The 22076-nt window shown below is 38.6% G+C and overlaps 2 protein-coding genes across 15 annotated transcripts in view; one reads left to right on the top strand and one right to left on the bottom strand.

Annotated features, from left to right (window-relative positions):
• The window catches only part of LOC147800137 (uncharacterized), a 51754-nt gene extending 40153 nt beyond the window's left edge, over nucleotides 1-11601 (top strand). For 4 of the 12 annotated variants that reach the window (XM_087133377.1, XM_087133378.1, XM_087133380.1 and 1 more), the window contains 6 exons: nucleotides 1633-1900; nucleotides 5400-5593; nucleotides 6570-6674; nucleotides 7102-7226; nucleotides 7715-7802; nucleotides 8668-11601. In XM_087133377.1, the coding sequence (XP_086989503.1) occupies nucleotides 5537-5593; nucleotides 6570-6674; nucleotides 7102-7226; nucleotides 7715-7766 (339 nt within the window). In that variant the 5' untranslated portion in view covers nucleotides 1633-1900; nucleotides 5400-5536 and the 3' untranslated portion in view covers nucleotides 7767-7802; nucleotides 8668-11601. Of the gene's footprint in view, nucleotides 1-1632; nucleotides 1901-5399; nucleotides 5594-6569; nucleotides 6675-7101; nucleotides 7227-7714; nucleotides 8063-8667 lie in introns of those variants that run through there. The other 8 variants (XM_087133384.1, XM_087133382.1, XM_087133385.1 and 5 more) reach the window with 7 other exon arrangements.
• Nucleotides 11602-21442: 9841 nt separating this feature from the next.
• LOC110989103 (uncharacterized) overlaps nucleotides 21443-22076 on the bottom strand; it is a 37951-nt gene continuing 37317 nt past the window's right edge. For all 3 annotated transcript variants that reach the window (XR_015424499.1, XR_015424500.1, XM_087133612.1), the window contains one exon: nucleotides 21443-21848. The gene's annotated coding sequence lies outside the window, so the exon portion shown is untranslated. The remainder of the gene's footprint in view (nucleotides 21849-22076) is intronic.

Raw genomic sequence — 22076 nt, 5'->3', positions numbered from 1 at the left:
GAATCATGTGTAAAGAGGATGACACTATCCCATTCAGTGACACAGTTTGGTGACTTGTGAAGCTTACTGATTGAATAAAAATTAGTCTAGGCGAGTGGTCCGGTAAGGGGTTGAAATGGGTAGGCATAAGCAGAATATATAACCAAAAGCTAGTGATGTTTGTTGGATGTGATTGGGTGATGCAAGCAGAAGATTAGTTTTCAAATTCTTCTGTCAGCAAGAACAATATGCTTCTGTGCCTAGTAGCAATAACACTTAATCAGTTGCATACGGATGATTTGGAAGGAATTAATGCTAATTCACATAAATGTGATGCTTTTGATGGGTTGTTATACCAGTAAAGGAGATTTTATTTTACTGAGTGTTTTAAACAGTCCCAAATCCTCCAATTTCAATATGATTTTACGTACACTCTAGGGGGTTAGGGTTTTAAGTCCAGCCATTTGGCCTCAGTTAAGGCTGGCTCATACTTCAGGCAGAGGTGAAAGCGAAGCAAATGTAATGAAAGACTTCCAGCAAAATTTTGCTATTCAACTTGTGTGAATTCATGAAAGTACATGTACTTTCCTAAAAGTAAAGAATGGAGGTTTCCCAAATATTTCTGAGATAGTAGATAGATGTCTCAGAGAGCTTCATTTGTGAATTTCAAAGTTGGTTGGATCTTGTTGATGTATGCGACAAAATTAGAAATTGGTCAAGAATTTGGTTATAGATGACCAGTATATTGTCTCTTTAGCACCACTGTGTGAGAATTTTTTCTGCGTTTTTTTTTAGTATTTTGTTTCAGAAGTCATGCAGGGTGATGTCACATATTTCAGGGCATGCTGTTGGACATTTGAAGGAAATACTTTTTCTAAAATGGAAACAGTTGTGGTCAAGAATTGACTTCCAGGAAAACCTTTGATGTAGTAGTGAGTGGTTTTTTGATTGAGTTGTTTTAGTACAGTGTAATTGGTGTTGTTGTTTATCATATGGTTAACTACAATGTCCCTTTTTTGTGTTTTTTGATGGGGGGCTAGTTTTTGCCTGAACATGTTTTTAGTCAGTGTCTTAGCCCAATGTGGGTCAGTTGGTGAGTTCAAATTCGGTGGCTTCCCAATATTCTTCTCAATCTGGTGTCACAGAAGAGGTTGACTTGGGATGCCAAGTGGGAGATTGTTTAAAAGGATGTTTTTTTTGAGCATTGTTTAGGGAGTAAATATTAAACTAGCGTTTAAGACCAGCCAAGCACATATCTATTCCCATTCATAAATACCTTTTTATTCAGAGAGTCAAAAGAAGTCAACATATGATGGATTTCCAACAATTTTTTCTAAAAACTTCACTTTTATTTTCCCAAAATCCCCCCTTTAAATTTTATAGTATATCCATTTTGAAAATTGTCCAATAGAATAGAAGTAAATAGACTTTGCATGCGCCTGGCACATTCTGCGTGTTGCGTCACACACAGACTCATGAATAATAAGGATGGAGTAAACTGTCTGATATCCAAGTTTTAGTGCGTGTTTTACACAGCAGGCATTTTCACGTCTCAGCAGGCATTATCAAATGTTAATACATGATCAAGTTGCACGTTTCTCTGCCAAATTTTGTTTTCAGTCTTTCGTTAACCCAATCTCTGGTCACTGCTAGATGCCGAAGTCTGGGAAGAGAGTGGCAGCAACCGTTTGGCCTTCTAAGGGGAGGAGACCGCACGGAAGGCCTTGCTGTGCTACCGGTAAGCCTACGCAAAGCCGGAGAGATGCTTCTGATGCAACCCCACGTTCGGTTGGGCTAGAGAAAAGTATACCGGCAGCAGCCACACCATCATCTGCAATCCCTACTGGTGCTGTAGATGGATCTCTCCCACCAGGAGGCCCACAAAGTGCTGCCGCTGCACCGCCTGTGACTCCGGGGCTTGGTGAGTCAGATGTTCACTGCAATCTTTTTTCCCTTACCTGTTGTGGACCACCAATCCATTCCTCATTAAATTTCAACTGGGGATCCTACCCCTGGTATTAGTTCATCTGCATTGCCTTTGACTTCCATCCCTATTTTGCTTCCGGCTGTGAGTGCCATTTCTTCAATGGCTAATGTACAAAACTTCACTGCACTAACAAGTGTTTTTGACGAGCTGGGACCGGGGGTACCTAAAAACATCCAAGAAAAAATTTGGAATGGGGAGTTTGTCGAATTTGGTTCTTTGCTAAGGCCAACTTGTACTGGGTTTGGTAATACTCATTCTCAGGACTGTGTCTTTATGATCGGTTTGCCTGAATCACCCACCTTGCAAATTTGCCCTCCAGCTCAGCACGTTCGCATAATGTCCGCTGAGCAGTGGACTTCTGCTATGGTTGCTTTCTTGGTTTTTGCATCCATTTACTTGATTTGCCATCTGGACTGCACCCGACAATTACTGAAATGTACCGATACTGTCCGATCTGCAGCCTTCCATCACACCGGTTTTGGGTTGGGTTGGCAATCAACTCTATTGCTCGCCCAATTCAAGTTCCACCAGTGAAAATCACGTCCATACTAGAGAAGTTGGATAATGCATTATCTAAACCAAAAATTATTCTCAGGGACCTGCAGTCTTTGTTAGGAAGTTTCAATTTCATCATCATAAAGCTGTTTGCCCAGGCCATGCATTTTTGCGTCGTTTTTTTGATTTGCATGTACATGTAACCTGCGGCGTTCCCAAGCCACATCATCGTATCCGCATTTCTTCTGGAGCACGCACCAACCTGTTGGCATGGCAACAGTTCTTGGTCCATTTCAATGGCTCGGTCATGTTCCCTACCCAAGTCTGGCAGTTCAGTCACACCTTACGGTTGTACACCGATGCTTCAGCCGATACAGGTTTTGGTGCATGTTTTTGCCCCCATACTCATTCTGTTTATCAGCGTACATGTACTTGGCAGTTTTTCCCATGGTTCAGTTTGCGCCATGGCCTTAATTTTATTGATTCTCACCCTTCACTTCAACAGCTGCTACAGTTTGTTGCATTTTTGTCCATCAATAATTATTCTCTCCCCACCATAGCTTTGTGTGTATCTGGTATTTCTTCCACATTACGCCGGTATAATTTTCGGAGATAACCCAACACTTTGTTTTCAAACGCTTATTGGATGGCTGTCGGCGGCGTAGCAGCTATTGGGATGTGCACCATCCTATTACATTGGATATTCTCTGCCGTATGAATATTCACAAAAAGTACAAATACAGAAATTACTTGACTGCTTGCTCAGTAAAAACCTAAAATACATGTATATTTGCAATAGTCACAAAAAGCACAATTACGGTCTATTTTTGATTAATTTAGGCTAAGATTTTTAAAAAAGGAAAAAAAAAATATGTATTTGAAATTTATTTAAAATTCCCATTCAAGAACCTGACTGCAGTGTTATAAAATGATCACTTTGTGCGTCCCTGAATTGATCTGTATTTACGCCTCATCATTTGAAAGAGCTCATTGGCCAGATGAGACTCGTCTGCAGTAATGGAATGAGCATGTGCCAATGTTCACTGTTTATAAATCTCCTCAGCCGAGTTCATTTCAATACCAATGATCTGTGATGGTGTATTTACAACACGAGCTATTTTCCTTCTCTCATCAACAGTAGTGCTTCCGTACCAAACAGTAATAGAGAGTGTCAGAACACTTTCAATGACGGCACGATAAAACATAATGAGAACATCAGTGCTAACACAAAATTTTCTCAAACTGCAGAGAGAATGCAATTGCTACGGAGCCTTTTTTACACAGTAATCAACGTGTTCAGCCCACCCCAAGGAGTTTGAGATAAAAATACCCAAAAATTTGAATGACGGCGTCCTCTCCACTTCGGTCCCATTGATAAAAAACGGCAGAACTTCATGATTCCCAGACCCAAAATCAATAACCATCTCTTTGGTCTTGGCAACATTTAGTTCTAATTTATTATCGGAGCACCATTTCACTAAAATGTTCACTTGCTTCCTCGTTACCGTGTGAGAAATGCCCAGCAACAGTTGTATCGTCCGCAAACTTAGTGACCACACAATCATTAAAGAAGGATATGCAGTCATGCGTGAATAGAGAATAAAGCTGCAGTGACAGTACACATCCTTGCGGTGCACCAATATTAATAACAAGTGGCTTGGACAATCCATTGACAAACGTTGGAATTTGCACCTAACTGTTTCAGTTTAAAAATCAGTTTGGATGGTAAAATAGTGTTGAAAGCGGAACTCAAATCTGCAAACAGTATTCTGGCATAATTGGGAGATCGAATGTCCAAGGGTTGAAGTACACAGTGGAGAGTCAAACTCACTGCATCCTCAACAGAACGATTGTTTCAATAGGCAAATTGATATGAGTCAAAACACTTCGGAATAAATGTTTTTAAAAACTGGAGTACTACTCGTTCAAGTGGTTTCATTAGATTAGACGTCATAGCCACAGGCCTATTGTCATTCATACATGTAACTGGAATCTGTTTTGGGATTGGTACGATTTGAGACTTGTTTAGGTTGCGTGGAATGACCCAATCTGCAAAGACCAGTTATAGAGAAAAGTTGCATTACCGGAAAGTTTATCCATCCACAGTCTTAGGAGCTTATTGGAGATGCCATCTGGACCTGTTGCTTTTCTCACATTTAGAGATTTTATGCGCATCTGGTGTCTGTCTCGTCAATAATTAAAGACTGCCTATCCGTAGTTGGGAACTCTGGAGGAGGTTCTATAGGGTGATAGTCGAAAGTAGCAAAGAACTCATTGAGTTCATCAGGAAGCTTCAGATCATTTGAAGCTGTAGGTTTGGGTCTGCTTTTGTAGGGAGCAATTTTCCAAACACAGCTCCCTACCTGTTTTGTGTCACTGTCTTGCAGCTCTGACTCCAACCTGATCTTATAGTCTTTTTTGCATCTTTGATGGCTCTATGGAGTTCATATTTAACTTTTTTTGTAGGCACTTTCATCCTGCTGCTGCCATGCATCTTGCTTACTTCTCAACTTTGCTTTAATCTTACCTCCGAACCATGGTTTGTCCTTGCCATAAATGTTAATTGTCTTCCTGGGAATACAGGATCTTTCACAAAAAGTTACATAACCAGTAATGGCCTCAGTGCTGCCATGAATATCATCAGGGTCATACAACAGGTCCCTATCAGTACAAGCAAAACAACATTGTAATTCAGCAATAGCCAGCTCACTCCAAGTAGGAACAGTTTTAATGATAGGCTTAGTTTGCTTCAAATTCTGTTAATATGATGGAACAAGATGGCTCCTGAATTTTCTGTGTACATTTACTGAACATGGAAACTTTGCTTTAATGATAATGACTTGAAAGTTAAGAACACTTTTACTTTCAGAGGACACAGAAACTTTGCTTTACATAAAAGAAACATTTAAAGGACTGATGATAATGATTTTACTTTCAGAGGAGCTACTGTCAGCATGTGTGTAATGCGTGAATGGTTGGCTATGTAGACCAGCTACTGAGTACCTGGATCTGCATCATTCATAGGCACATGTGTAATGCGAGAATGGGTAGCTGTGTAGACCAGCCACTGAGTACATGGAGGCAATATGGAAAACGCTGATGTGGAAACTCTTGCTGGTCATCACTACAAAGGTAAAGATTTTTACCTTGTTATAAAATGAAAGTGAAAAGTACACATTCCAGTAGATTAATTTTTGCCACTTAACTTACAGAAATCTTCATTACATAGTTTTGTTTGCTTTCAATTGATGGTTCCCGACACATCTATTAAAGCTTCATGTTAGAAAGGGATACTACCATGACCATAGGGCATTTTTGAGAGATGACTGAAGGAAAACTTGCAAACCTTTTTGTTATTTCGGGATTTGGCTTCTACTGACAACTACCTTGAAGATGAGATATGGAAGATGGTCATGCCTTGAAGAAAATCCACATACATGTATTTCAGTGTTCCTTCTTTTTTACTTGATTTTTTGCAATGGAAATGTTCATCATGTTCATCCCCCTATTTCAATGGGCCGGGTGGGGAATGGATTTGTGGGCAACTGGTAATCGCTTCAGGGAATTTTGCATGAATGTTGTTATATTGTTATATTGTGTTCATTGTCGTGACGTTGCTCTGTATTATTCAAAGGACTTGAAGTCAATAACTACTTTGGCTGTATATCGAAAGTACATGTAGGCTGCTATATCTTTTTTTTTTCTTCAAAAGTCAAAATTTGTGGCAGAAATCATATAATTATAATTACAATTAAAATTTTAGATATGTGGACAAGGATTCCGAAATTCAGAGAAGCAAGTGTACATGTATCACAAAGGATCAAACTTAAGAAATGATTAACACACAAAAATAACTTTGTAATTGTTGACTATGAACTTAGCAACAGCTTTTCATAAAATTTACAACAAAACACTTGAACATATATATATGCACAGGTTGAAAGTTGCATTTGTAAAATGTGTAACTTTTTGTCTCTTAATATTTAATTGTCATGGGCTGTAAAAAGTGGTTGGAAGATTATTTAGGTTCACGGCGCCGGTGCTTTTATTTGGTCCGTGACATGCAATCCATGACAAGAAGCTTATTGGAATTTGTTTGTTTGGACAGAAACTCACCCACGACTGCACCTTTCACAGTGTGCCATGGACTCCATGGGCGAGTCTCTTCCAGGGCAGCTCCTTGAAAGAACTGATCGTCAGTTACATGGGTATGGTAAGGATAATGCTTGAAGTCCAAGTGAATCATATCAAATAATGCTTGGATAGACCACAGTTGTACTGGGTTTGTGAGAGGTTTTGGGAACTAGGGATTTACTTTTACTGTATAGATTGGTTAATTCCACTTTTCACTTAAAATCGAGCACACGAAAAGTCACAAGTATTACCTGTGATTTATTCAGTAGTAAAGAGCCTGCATTTGGCACACTCATAGAGGCTTTGTTGAATATTTAAATCCAGTAACAATCAAAACCCAGTGCCCACATAATTATGCACGTCACAGAACACTAAAGACAAGTCCTTGGGCTCAGCAATGGTGTTCCATATTGTGCAGATTTTCTGCAGGGGAAGTGGTTGGATGTCAAAGCATGAATTAGAATACTGAAATTTTTATTATTATTGGAAACCAATCCCTTTTCCAGAATACTACATTATTTTTTTATCATGGGAGATGGGCTGGTTCCGGATGTATGCGCAGTTATCAAGGATGTTGTCAAGACACCACCTCTGCCTGTTACTCCTGGTATGAAGATCTGTTGTTTTTATTGTGAGTTTCATTGTTTATTTATTGAAAAATTTTTAGACTTTACATGTACGTGTTTCATTACATGTTTCATTGTTTATTTATTGAAACAATTTTAGACTTTACATGTACTTTTGAATTTGCCGTCAGTCTGTTTTTATGTCAGCCTTTTCAAAGTACATGTACTTTACATTGTGAATTTACAAAATATCAATGTGACTGAATGTAAATTCCTTTTAAAACTATTTCAGTACCAAATAAAATATTTTGTATTCAAAGACAATTTTTTTTGTTCACCCTAAAAATATTTCAATGTTCAAAATTTTGTGAGATTATGTAACCTGCTCATGTTCTTTTTGGCTCAACTCCATGTATCAAGTTTACTTGCTAACAACTAACGATCATGTACTATTCTAAAGGGCCAAGAAATCTTCTGACATTGAAAACTAGTTCTGCTGTAAGTTGAACGGAGTAGTGCCATTGATAGATATGCTTTACCCTTGTTTCTATAGGTTGTACTGGATACGCGCCATCCTTGATCTGAAGTGGGTTGGGCAAACATAGCACAGATATTGAACTAACTTGAGCAGAGAAAAAGGGGTAATGCTTGCTATGATGGATGCCATCAGAAGGTTGGACAAAACCCTCCACAGATTCTCTATCTTGATTGGCCAAGAGCCAGTCACATGGCTTTCACTTTATTGCTATCTGGCATTTTCCGTCCAAAAGAACTCTACCTGTTTCAACCGAGGTACTATACCCACAGTTACCAAAGAACTGTACTCATTGCCAGTGGCATTGTGTGCAAATGCATTCCGAGGTGCACACTGCTTATTACGTGCATTGCAAAGACCTTGCACAACAAGAGTTTGGTTCAACTATTTTGCGAAGAAGTAGTTTGGAAAAGTGTTGGTTGATTTTCAACTACTTTTTTTTCAAATAAATATCGTTTTTATTGGTGTTTTTATGAAATAAATCATTTATCTGTGGGAGAGGTGTTATAAACCAGTCTCTGTTGGTGATCCATGGAGTTTTCTAGTTTTCCTTGGCTTTGCTTCAGGAAAATCAAACATTCCATGGATCACCTGGAGAGGCTAGTTATACTGCACCATTCAAAGCTGTCAGTATATTTTTGTATGAAAGGAAAATAAAAGGACCTGATGCCATGAATCATAAGCCACAGTCTTTGAGTCATTAAGAAAATTGGAGCAAATCTGACATTTTTGTGTGTCAAAGGTTTATCAAAGGCAATCTACTGTCACTTATCAAAGATACCATGCAGTGTTTGGACTGAGAAAATCTTGTACGAAAAGGTTACGTCTTAGCGTGTGTCGGAATGAAATTCTGAGTGGTTATGGCTTTCGTTCTTGCCGTTGACACACTGCAGTAAACAGTCACAGAAGTGACCTTGTTTGATTACTTTCCTAGCATCTGACATTTGCTTCTTTCACTTGTGTTTTTCTAGGTTGATACAATTGTCAGGTTACCTGAAGCCTGCCCTGGGAATGCAACCCAGCAGCCTAATCTGTGTGATGGTGCTTCCGATGTGGAGGGTGCTGATATGGGGTGCTCGCCATGGCTTGAGTCTTGCAATTTTGTTCACATTCTACCTTCCTTCATCGCTTTTAAAAAACGACGAAAGGTCCTTTCTCACAAGCACTGAAAACACGGGTCCTATGCGGTGTAATTGCTTCAAACTGCATAAATGTTATGTCCCTTGAAAGTGCACCCTTGTCTCCAAATTGCACGGGTCCAGCATGTTTTCTGCACGGATTGAAACCTCCTTCCTAACTCCACCATCGGTGCATAACCCACGCAAGTATCACTGGGTAAAGCATGCCATTATCCTGAGGATATTGTGTATTGACATCTATCTTGCTCTTGCCTTTGTGCAGAATAGCACACAATATGCTGCCCATCAGTCATAGCCTTGCTGCCATCTGGTTCTGTACACACATTAGCATTGTGTTTCCATTTTTTGGGGGGGGGGTTGAAACCAGACTTATGAAGTTGGAGCCTTCCTTTCCCTTATAACAATTATCGTCTGGACCCGTGAATGGAAACAAAATGATGAATTATTGTGTGCAGTGAAATTTCTGACTTTCTTTCCCTTTTGAAAAAATTCTCTTGAGCCAAATTCAGAAAAAAGGAACAACACATTCACAGCAATTCCCGGGATCAAACTGGATACCTCACACTTAAAAATCTGATGTCTAACGGATGAATTGTTCTACTCCATTCACATGAGAAATTGTTTATGTTATAAAGTACCAGTTTGGAGCTGTATAAATCTTTGATGGCAACAAAGTTACCTTTAAGCGGCAGGGAAGATGTGCTGCCAGTATGGCTACTTGTGAGTCAGAGTCAAGGAATCTCTCACCAAATTGAGATCAACCTCTGGCAGTGGAATGTTTCATCATCATTGGTTTCTTGCACAAATGTTCATGCATAAAAAAGCAAGAGTATGGGTTGGAAAATTGCTGAAAATATTGCAGTATCAGTGAGAGTGGTGAAAATGTGGCAAAACCAGGAACGTTTACCAACGTGCTGCATATTGTAGCTATAAAAGCCTTCGATGAAATTGCAGGCATCCCTTGCATCAAACACCATGCACCAACCTTTGCAGGTGTGTGTTTCCTGTGCTTGTGCCGTAGAGCCCTTTATGGCTTCCACATTTTCCCAATGCTTATTTGTGCACGATATTTGAGTGTGGCTTATTCATGAAGGAAATAAGAAGCTGGTTCTTTGTCATAAATTTTTCTTAATTAGAAATTTGTGCGTTGGTCAGTTTTATTTATGATGTCTAAAATTATATTTTTAAGGTGTATCAAAAATGAAAAAATAGCAATACAAAATGGATTGGTAATTGATTGGTAATGGATTGGTACGCTGAACTTCTGAAGCTGAACATTTCAAGTATTATTGCATGGGAAAGCTTAGTTTATGAGTTCTCAATTGATCTCTATAATCACAGATAAATAAAAGCTATCAGCCCGTCATAACAAAAGGTAAACACCTGTTTCCAGTGTGGGGGGTTAAGTGTGTCACCATCAAAAGCACATAAAATCTTCCTTATGTGCTTAAGCGCAAGTAACTTGTACAACTGGGCCATGATGTCTTGAGACGTCTGTGCTGGTCACAGGACAGTGCCGCAGGTCATTGTCTTATCGCAGCCGGAAGAAGGCAGAGTGATTTTCCCTCAGTGATGCTGTGGAATGGCCTCCTTGGTCATCTGGTCTTATATCCAGTGATTATTTCCCTTTATTTATGTATAGGAACATTATGATGTTGTTGTGTTGTGATTCTGTATTCTAAATAAAAATCAAGGTCATGTGCAACAACCTAGCAGTGGTGTGACAAGCAGTCCAAGAAATGCACCACTGCTGTGAAATTTATTGTAAATAGGGAACATAGACGCGTTGAAGGTGTTGCTGAATGAAGAGGTGAATCATTATCCTTTTTTTCTGAATAAGTAGTCAATTCCAAAGAAAGCTTGTTTATTTTATTCACAAATCCAGTGCCAGAACGTGTAGAAAGCTCAGAGAACCATCAGCCCTATCAGAGAAAAGGATGGTTTTACGTATTAATCTGTAAAACAACATTTGCTTAATCATCCATAATGGCAGATATGCAAGTCAGGCATCAACAGGAAACTTCTAAACTAGCGGTATTCTTTCAGATGCAACCACACAGTGTTTGGCATCATACTTTTGATGTACTAATGCGTTGTAGTACTGAATTTCACTTATTTTTACATACAATCTGTCTAATGATTTTTTAAACTAACTGGTGATGGGTCTTTCCTTATCCTTTGTTTAGCTTTTATTTTAAGCAGCACACAGTTTAATTAGAAGTAACTGTAAGAATGTAACTAACTAAAGGTTGTGAAACCTTTATTTCGATTACACAGTATTATTTTGCACAAAAAAATGGTGAAGGGGGTTATTTACCAGCACCAAGTGCACGTTCTGTTAACATTTAGCTTCATGTATATTTTGTTCTTCGGAAAGTATGCACAAGGAGCTGGAAACATAAACTTGGGTTTGGGCAGATTTGGGGCACACCTTTTTTGAAAGGGGGACAGTTACATTTTTTTGTGGGGGAAAGGTGGGCCCATAAAATTTTAATCTTTTGTCACGCAATGTTTAATGGCCTTTCTAGAATATACTATTAGAAGGAAGGAAAATTAAACGGCCCCCAATGTTTTTCTCTGTATCAATAAAATGCCTCTTTTGCCTCCGCCCTCACCTTTGGTAGGTCAATAATAATGCTAAAATAGTTGTCTTATTTTAGTTGTCTTATTTATGTCTTGTTCTTTTTTATTTCATTGACCTGCCCTTGACCCACACCATCAACATATTTCGGGAAGAATATGTCAATAAAAGGTATTGTAACTGTAGTCTCTGTCAGGTGTGTGTGATGTTTGTTGATTTTTAATTTGATTTATTTGAATTTGCCTATTTCCTTTTTGTTTTGTTTTATTTTTTTAATTGTTATTCGCTCGTGTGTACAAAATAATCAGTTCTTTTACTTTTCCAAAACGTTCACGCAGTTTTTTGCTTTTTCTCTTGGCGTGTCTCAATCAGGATCTTGAAGAACTTAGTTTCGTAATATTAGCAAAGAGAGAGGTTTAATGTGTTCACTTTTTCGGTAGGATAATTCCACTGTAGGCAAAATGCCCTGTATATTTATTTAGATCACATATAAACGTTTATCTGCGACTGCTGGCTTCGCCAAGTGCTTCTTTTATTGGATGCCTTTAAAAAAATACCAAGGAGTTCGAGAAAGATCGTTTAAGAGTTTAATTTGACTAAAAGTTGGTACAGTGAGTCATCTGATTGCACATCAACATAATTCAAATTCCCTAGACTTAAGATACTGCGCTATACCTCGTGATTCGGGGCAAGCTTTTGCGTAGCGACCTCCGTCTCTGAAATGTAGAGTCCTTAAATTTGTGCCCTTCTTGTCCATTGAAAACAGTGTATTGGTGCAAGGGGTCTCTTATGTAACTAACAAAAGCTTGCCCCGAATCAAGAGTGTCTTTAGTGTGGAGAATTCAAATTGAATTAAAAGAACTAACAAAAGGCTTGTTTGATTTAAAGCCCCCACTTCGGCAATAAAAGAAAGCGCATACTTCACGCCGTTCAGTCTTTGATACGTTCTCTCAACGTTCCCCTAGACGAACTTAAGAATGAATGAATAGCATTTGTTACGCACGATTTTCTTTGACGCTGTTCCAATTATTTGTTGCGTCCCATCGCCGCATTTGGTCCAGTTGTGATTTGCAAAGGCATCATGCGATATACGAGTAGAATGTGTTTTGTAGGGCAGGCATTTATGCAAATTTTGAAATTCCTTTGCCTGCACGTGGTAACCGGACATGCGCATTTCTAAATCGACGTTTGCCTCGCCCCCGAAGCTTGCAACATTTCGGCATTTGCTGCTCTGACCTTGCGTCACGAAACATCTCCCGCGAGGGCATCCAAAACGTGCCACTTTCAACAGATTCAACGAGAGAGGTGTCATGACTGTAAGTATCAAATGTGAAAACGCATTTTGTAGCCTTTTAAGCCATCTTCCTCAACGTAGGCCCGGTCCGTTTACTTTCTTTTTTACTCCATTTGTCGAAGTTAAAGCAAAAATGCGACCGGGCGTTATCAAGTCGCAATTAATTTGTGGAACACGAACACGAGTAGTGCTGTAACTTTACTCGCTCAGCGCCTTAACACAAAATGAATTTGATTGTGGTCAATTCCCGTAACTGACGTAACCGAGCTTATTTTACGTATGCAAGCTGAGGCCCTATTGGCCGTTTTCTGGGACCTGAAGTGCATTGTATCGGATACTTAACAGAGTCCACTCTTACCAGCATGGGAAAATAAGTCAGAATTCTGAACAGACAAACAATATACTTCGTTTTGGAATTTAGTATCGAATGTAGTTGACAAAAAGGCTCTTGAAAAACGTGTCGAGGTTAAAATATGACTGGAAAATAAGATTTCGTCATGCAATGTTAGGTTACGCCCCGGATCTCCGGTTAACGAAACAGTGAAAATCTGATTGGAAGAAAAATCCCTAAAAAGAAACGGCATTTTTCGCACTTTTTGCTGTGAGACAAATTTATTGTTGCCTTTGAATGACTAGAATTCCGAGCAGATTCATTCGTTTTTGCAATCCAAGATCCGTTCTGTGAAACACCTTGTTAAATTCTTTTCTTCCGAAGAGTTCCACAGGCGGACGCCATTAATTATTCAGGGCAGTGACTCATAAACTGTAAGAAAGCAAACACGCGTCAGGAACAGTTAAATGGACTAGGGAAAATCTAAGTCTTTACTTAGAAAACACTCAGAATTTTTCAGACGAGTCTCGTGGGGTTTTGTGCACAGGCTGCCTCCGTACAAGAAAAGAAACCATCTTGTTAGGCTAATTAACCCATTTATTGATGAAGAGTAAACCCAATTTTGATCTTGAGCATTTCCCACGTGGCATAAACTGAAAAAGTTAGAAGACTGATCCACTAAGATAAAACTCTCACGCTTCAATGCAATTAGATTTACAGAAGGGAACGAATTTGCCTGCATTTCCAATAATAAAGTCATACAGTGTATTAAACACTTTGCTGTTTCACTAGCATCATTGACAATAATTTGTTGCTTCTTGTGTGAATTGCTTCTTATTTTCTTGAGATGTTATTTGGACATTTTCAAGACATCATTTTGTATAAAGTAAAGAATTCTCATTGTCTTTTCTGTGTGTCTTGTTTGCTTTTGCTGTAGAAACAGTCACCTCGTCTCCATGTTCCAGGCCACCACTGTAACAAGAGTGTAGACTGCAATCTCCTCCAGTGAAAAGGCTACTTAGTAGAGACTAATAGAGTAGTAGAAACTCATTGATCCCAAGTTGCAAGGTAAAACATAATTGTTAAAGTAGTGTCTTATCCCATATTTTGGAAATGTAGAAAAAATGGCTGAAATTGTTCCTAACCACGTTTTAAAGTTGCGAAAATAATTGCTGCTAATGTAATTTTAACCCCAATAAATGAGTAACTGACTAGAACTTCACAATTACTCTGGTATTTATTCAAAATTAAGTATTTTCAAATAAAACAAAACAGGTAGAAAAATGTTGATCCCTCTGCCCTAATTAAACTTGAAATTAAACCATAATGAACAGATTCTAATTGAATGGCATTACTTGGAGGACATGCAACATGCTATTAAAATTGTTCCTAAAATGGCTAAAATTGTTCTAACCCTTATGTCTTGAAAGAGTAAAATTAAAAGCATAATTGTTGCTAAAATTGTTCTAACCCACATGTTTAACAAAGTGAATTGTTTGCAACCTTGCATTTAAAAATTGCCATAAAATTGTTCTAACCTCTCATGCTTTGAAAGAGTGAAATTGCAAGAATAATTGATTCTAAAATGGTTCTAACCCCCATGTTGTAAAAGATGTGAATTGTTTGCAACTTCACATTTAAAATTGACGTAATCTCTCATGTCCTAAAGTGGTAGAAAAATGGCGGAAATTATTCTTTAACTGTATGTTTTAAAAAGTAAAATTACAAGTATAATTGCTGCTAAAATGTTTCTAACCCCCTGTTCTAAAATAATTTTATTGTTTGCAACCTCGAAATTAAAAATTGCTATTAAAACTGTTCTAACCTCTCATGCTTTGAAAGAGTAAAATTGCAAGAATAACTGATTCTAAAATGGTTCTAACCCCCATGTTGTAAAAAATGTGAATTGTTTGCAACCTCGCATTTAAAATTGACGTAATCTCTCATGTTCTAAAAGTGGTAGAAAAATGGCACAAAATTTTCTTAACTGTATGTTTTAAAAAAGTAAAATTACAAGTATAATTGCTGCTAAAATTGTTCTAACCCCCATATTCTATAAAAAGTGAATTGGTTGCAAGCTCCCAATTAAAAATTGCCATTAAAACTGTTCTAATGTCTTGCGGTTTGAAAGAATAAAATTACTAGAATAACTGATGCTAAAATTGCTCTAACCTCAATGTTAGAAACATAAACTGTTTGCAGCTGTGCAATTCAAATTTGCCATTAAAATTATTTTTAACCCCCCATGATCTAAAAGTGAGTTGTTTGCAAATTCGCATTCAAAATTTGCCATTAAAATTGTTCGTTACGGTACGTTTTAAAATGCTGCAGAAAAAATGGTAGAAATTGTTTCTGATTCCATGTAACGGGAGCAATTGCTCCTAAAACTAATGTTTTTAGAATAAAATTGCAAGAATAATTGCTTCTAAAATTGTTCTAGACCCCATGTTGTTAAAAATGTGAATAACTATGTTTTAAAAAAGTAAAAATTTGCTAAAACTGTTCTAACCCCAATTTTTAATTAAAAAAGTGAATTGTTTGCAACTTTGCATTTAAAAATTGACATTAAATTTGTTCTAACCCCAATGTTCTAGAAAAGTGACCTGTTTGCAACTTTTCTAACCTCTCGATTTAAAAGGTAGTAGATAAAATGGCGGAAATTGTTCTTTAACCCATGTTTTAAGAGTAAAACTGCAAGAATAATTGCTTCTAAAATTGTTCTAAGCCCCATGTTAAAAATGTAAATAACTATGTTTTAAAAAAGTAAAAATTACAAGTATATTTGCTAAAATTGTTCTAACCCCAATGTTTTAATTAAAACAGTGAATTGTGTGCAACTTCGCTTTTAAAAATTGACATTAAATTTGTTCTAACCCCCATGTTCTATAAAAAGTGACCTGTTTGCAACTTTTCATTTAAAATTGTTCTAACCCCAATGTTTAATTAAAAAAGTGAATTGTTTGCAACTACGCATTTAAAAATTGACATTAAATTTGTTCTAACCCCCATGTTCTAAAAAAGTGACCTGTTTGCAACTTTTCCAACCTTGCGATTTAAAAGGTAGTAGATAAAATGGCGGAAATTGTTCCTAACTCCATGTTTTAAGAGTAAAACTGCAAGAATAATTGCTTCTAAAATTTTTTTAAACCCCGTGTAAAAAGAATTGTTGGCAACCTTGCATTTAAAACTCCCATGTTCTAAAAAAAGTGAATTGCAACACAATGTTTAAAGTATACAAACTTTATTTTAAGTTGATGATAATTGGAAGAGGAATAATAAACGAGCAGATTTGATAATTTAATTTCTGTGGCATTTATTCACAAATTAATAGAAGCTAAACAATACATATTACAATTCTAGAAACTTTATTTAAGTTGACAATAGCAAGAAGAATAATAAATGAGCAGATCTGGTTATTTTGTGTGCATTTATTCACAACTTGGAAATAAAATTGTTCTAACCCCAATGTTTAATTAAAAAAGTGAATTGTTTGCAACTTCGCATTTAAAAATTGACATTAAATTTGTTCTAACCCCCATGTTCTAAAAAGTGACTTGTTTGCAACTTCTCATTTAAAAATTGTTCTAACCCCAATGTTTAATTAAAAAAGTGAATTGTTTGCAACTTCGCATTTAAAAATTGACATTAAATTTGTTCTAACCCCCATGTTCTAAAAAAAGTGACTTGTTTGCAACTTTTCATTTAAAACTGTTCTAACCCCAATGATTAAGTAAAAAAGTGAATTGTTTGCAACTACGCATTTAAAAATTGACATTAAATTTGTTCTAACCCCCCATGTTCTAAAAAAAGTGACTTGTTTGCAACTTCGCATTTAAAAATTGACATTAAATTTGTTCTAACCCCCATGTTCTAAAAAAGTGACCTGTTTGCAACTTTTCCAACCTTGCGATTTAAAAGGTAGTAGATAAAATGCCGGAAATTGTTCCTAACTCCATGTTTTAAGAGTAAAACTGCAAGAATAATTGCTTCTAAAATTTTTTTAAAGCCAATGTTTGATTAAAAAAGTGAATTGTTTGCAACTTCGCATTTAAAAATTGACATTAAATTTGTTCTAACCCCCATGTTCTAGAAAAAGTGACTTGTTTGCAACTTCTCATTTAAAAATTGTTCTAACCCCAATGTTTAAGTAAAAAAGTGAATTGTTTGCAACTACGCATTTAAAAATTGACATTAAATTTGTTCTCTAACGCCCATGTTCTAGAAAAAGTGACTTGTTTGCAAATTGTCATTTAAAATTGTTTTAACCCCAATGTTTACTCAAAAAAGTGAATTGTTTGCAACTTCGCATTTAAAAATTGACATTAAATTTGTTCTCTAACCCCCATGTTCTAAATAAAGTGACTTGCTTGCAACTTTTCATTTAAAAATTGTTCTAACCCCAATGTTTAATTAAAAAAGTGAATTGTTTGCAACTTCGCATTTAAAAATTGACATTAAATTTGTTCTCTAACCCCCATGTTCTAAATAAAGTGACTTGCTTGCAACTTTTCATTTAAAAATTGTTCTAACCCCAATGTTTAATTAAAAAAGTGAATTGTTTGCAACTTCGCATTTAAAAATTGACATTAAATTTGTTCTAACCCCCATGTTCTAAAAAAGTGACCTGTTTGCAACTTTTCCAACCTTGCGATTTAAAAGGTAGTAGATAAAATGGCGGAAATTGTTCCTAACTCCCTGTTTTAAGAGTAAAACTGCAAGAATAATTGCTTCTAAAATTTTTTTAAACCCCGTGTAAAAAGAATTGTTGGCAACCTTGCATTTAAAACTCCCATGTTCTAAAAAAAGTGAATTGCAACACAATGTTTAAAGTATACAAACTTTATTTTAAGTTGATAATAATTGGAAGAGGAATAATAAACGAGCAGATTTGATAATTTAATTTCTGTGGCATTTATTCACAAATTAATAGAAGCTAAACAATACATATTACAATTTGTTACAAGTCTAGAAACTTTATTTAAGTTGATAATTGCAGAGGAATAATAAATGAGGAGATGTGATTATTCTGTGTGGCATTTATTCACAAATTAATAGAAGCCAAAGAATACATATTACAATTCTAGAAACTTTATTTAAGTTGATAATTGCAAGAGGAATAATAAATGAGCAGATGTGATTATTCTGTGTGGCATTTATTCACAACTTGGAAATAAAAGGTAGGTTACCAAAGGACAAAGGACAAAGGACAAAGGACAAAGGACAAAGGACAAAGGACAAAGGACAAAGGACAAAGGACAAAGGACAAAGGACAAAGGACAAAGGACAAAGGACAAAGGACAAAAGGACAAAGGACAAAGGACAAAGGACAAAGGACAAAGGACAAAGGACAAAGGACAAAGGACAAAGGACAAAGGACAAAGGACAAAGGACAAAGGACAAAGGACAAAGGACAAAGGACAAAGGACAAAGGACAAAGGACAAAGGACAAAGGGACAAAGGACAAAGGACAAAGGACAAAGGACAAAGGACAAAGGACAAAGGACAAAGGACAAAGGACAAAGGACAAAGGACAAAGGACAAAGGACAAAGGACAAAGGACAAAGGACAAAGGACAAAGGACAAAGGACAAAGGACAAAGGACAAAGGACAAAGGACAAAGGACAAAGGACAAAGGACAAAGGACAAAGGACAAGGACAAAGGACAAAGGACAAAGGACAAAGGACAAAGGACAAAGGACAAAGGACAAAGGACAAAGGACAAAGGACAAGGACAAAGGACAAAGGACAAAGGACAAAGGACAAAGGACAAAGGACAAAGGACAAAGGACAAAGGACAAAGGACAAAGGACAAAGGACAAAGGACAAAGGACAAAGGACAAAGGACAAAGGACAAAGGACAAAGGACAATAGGACAAAGGACAAAGGACAAAGGACAAAGGACAAAGGACAAAGGACAAAGGACAAAGGACAAAGGACAAAGGACAAAGGACAAAGGACAAAGGACAAAGGACAAAGGACAAAGGACAAAGGACAGGACAAAGGACAGGACAAAGGACAGGACAAAGGACAGGACAAAGGACAGGACAAAGGACAGGACAAAGGACAGGACAAAGGACAGGACAAAGGACAGGACAAAGGACAGGACAAAGGACAGGACAAAGGACAAAGGAAAGGACAAAGGACAAAGGACAAAGGACAGGACAAAGGACAAAGGAAAGGACAAAGGACAAAGGACAAAGGACAGGACAAAGGACAAAGGGACAAAGGGACAAGGACAAATTTTTAGCGGAAGGGGGAGGCGGGAGGGAGTTTAAGGACAAATTTTTAAGCGGAAGGGGGAGGCGGGAGGGAGTTTAAGGACAAATTTTTAGCGGAAGGGGGAGGCGGGAGGGAGTTTAAGGACAAATTTTTAGCGGAAGGGGGAGGCGGGGAGGGAGTTTTTAAGGACAAATTTTTAAGCGGGAAGGGGAGGCGGGAGGGAGTTTTAAGGACAAATTTTTAGCGGAAGGGGAGGCGGGGAGGGAGTTTTAAGGACAAATTTTTAGCGGAAGGGGAGGCGGGGAGGAGTTTAAGGACAAATTTTTAGCGGAAGGGGGAGGCGGGAGGGAGTTTAAGGACAAATTTTTAGCGGAAGGGGAGGGGCGGGAGGGAGTTTAAGGACAAATTTTTAGCGGAAGGGGAGGCGGGAGGGAGTTTTAAGGACAAAATTTTTAGCGGAAGGGGAGGCGGGAGGGAGTTTTAAGGACAAATTTTTAGCGGAAGGGGAGGCGGGAGGGAGTTTAAGGACAAATTATTTAGCGGAAGGGGAGGCGGGAGGGAGTTTAAGGACAAATTTTTAGCGGAAGGGGAGGCGGGAGGGGAGGTTTAAGGACAAATTTTTAGCGGAAGGGGGAGGCGGGAGGGGAGTTTAAGGACAAATATTTTAGGCGGAGGAAGGGGAGGCGGGAGGGGAGTTTAAGGACAAATTTTTAGCGGAAGGGGAGGGCGGAGGGAGAGTTTAAGGACAAATTTTTAGCGGAAGGGGAGGCGGGAGGGAGTTTTAAGGACAACTTTTTAAGCGGAAGGGGAGGCGGGAGGGAGTTTTAAGGACAAAATTTTTAGCGGAAGGGGAGGCGGGAGGGAGTTTAAGGACAAATTTTTAGCGGGAAGGGGAGGCGGTGGGAGGGAGGTTTAAGGACAAATTTTAGCGGAAGGGGAGGCGGGAGGGAGTTTTAAGGACAAATTTATAGCGGAGGGGAGGCGGGAGGGAGTTTAAGGACAAATTTTTAGCGGAAGGGGAAGGCGGGAGGGGGAGTTTAAGGACAAATTTTTAGCGGTAAGGGGAGGCGGGGAGGGAGTTTAAGGACAAATTTTTTAGCGGAAGGGGAGGCGGGAGGGAGTTTAAGGACAAATTTTTTAGCGGAAGGGGAGGCGGGGAGGGAGTTTAAGGACAAATATTTAGCGGAAGGGGAGGCGGGAGGGAGTTTTAAGGACAAATTTTAGAAGCGGAAGGGGAGGCGGGAGGGAGTTTAAAGGACCAAATTTTTAGCGGAAGGGGAGGCGGGAGGGAGTTTTAAGGACAAATTTTTTAGCGGAAGGGGAGGCGGGGAGGGAGTTTAAGGACAAATTTTTAGCGGAAGGGGAGGCGGGGAGGGAGTTTAAGGACAAATATTTAGCGGAAGGGGAGGCGGGGGGAGGGAGTTTAAGGACAAATTTTTAGCGGAAGGGGAGGCGGGAGGGAGTTTAAGGACAAATTTTTAGCGGAAGGGGAGGCGGGAGGGAGTTTAAGGACAAATTTTTAGCGGAAGGGGAGGCGGGAGGGAGTTTAAGGACAAATTTTTAGCGGAAGGGGAGGCGGGGAGGGAGTTTAAAGGACAAATTTTTAGCGGAAGGGGAGGCGGGCGGGAGTTTAAGGACAAATTATTAGCGGAAGGGGAGGCGGGAGGGAGTTTAAGGACAAATTATTAGCGGAAGGGGAGGCGGGAGGGAGTTTAAGGACAAATTTTTAGCGGGAAGGGTGAGGCGGGAGGGGAGTATAAGGACAAATTATTACGCGGAAGGGGAGGCGGGAGGGGAGTTTAAGGACAAATTTTTAGCGGAAGGGGAGGCGGGGGAGGGAGGGTGTTTTAAGGACAAATTTTTAGCGGAAGGGGAGGCGGGAGGGAGTTTAAGGACAAATTTTTACGCGGCAAGGGGAGCGGGAGGCGGGGAGTTTAAGGACAAATATTTAGCGGAAGGGGAGGCGGGCGTGGAGTTTAAGGGACAAATTTTATAGCGGAAGGGGAGGCGGGAGGGAGTTTTAAGGACCAAATTTTTAGCGGAAGGCGGAGGCGGAGGCGGGAGGGAGTTTAAGGACAAATTTTAAGCGGAAGGGGGAGGCGGGGAGGGAGTTTAAGGACAAATTTTTAGCGGAAGGGGAGGCGGGAGGGAGTAGTTTAAGGGACAAAATTTTTAGCGGAAGGGGAGGCGGGAGGGGAGTTTAAGGACAAATTTTTAGCGGAAGATGACATAATGTTGTTTCACATTTACAAGCAAAGGGCAGAGGGCAAATTTTTAGCGGGAGGGGAGTTAGGAGCGAATTTAACGGCAAATTTTTAGTGGGAGGGGAGTTAGGAGCGAATTTAACGGCAAATTTTTAGCGGGAGGGGAGTTAGGAGCGAATTTAACGGCAAATTTTTAGCGGGAGGGGAGTTAGGAGCGAATTTAACGGCAAATTTTTAGCGGGAGGGGAATGGGGACTTTTTTCTCTAATTCAAGTACAATATAGACACAAAGCATTCGTTTTCTTTATACTGCTTAACTGATGTTCAATCTTCAGAGTTGAAAGAAACTTCACTCATCTTCATGCATCCGATGATCTTTTCAACCTGTAGTCAACAGAAAAAATACATATTAAATAAGAATATATTTGCAGAGTTGACAAACATTCTAGATTTCGAAGTATTTGACCACGCTCAGTTTATGGTATTTTCCATGTGGGTTTTTATAAATAGTGAATGTTAAAATGCATATATTCAGGGTTAGCCCTGTCGAAAATATCTACTATGGTATGAATGGACCACATCATTCCATAGTGCTGGGAAACAGTGCATTCT

This window comes from Acanthaster planci, linkage group LG02, assembly GCF_054643075.1.
Source record: "Acanthaster planci isolate LZ-2023a linkage group LG02, COTS_SCS, whole genome shotgun sequence".
Lineage (NCBI taxonomy): Eukaryota > Metazoa > Echinodermata > Asteroidea > Valvatida > Acanthasteridae > Acanthaster > Acanthaster planci.
This window is presented reverse-complemented; position numbering and strand designations above follow the sequence as displayed.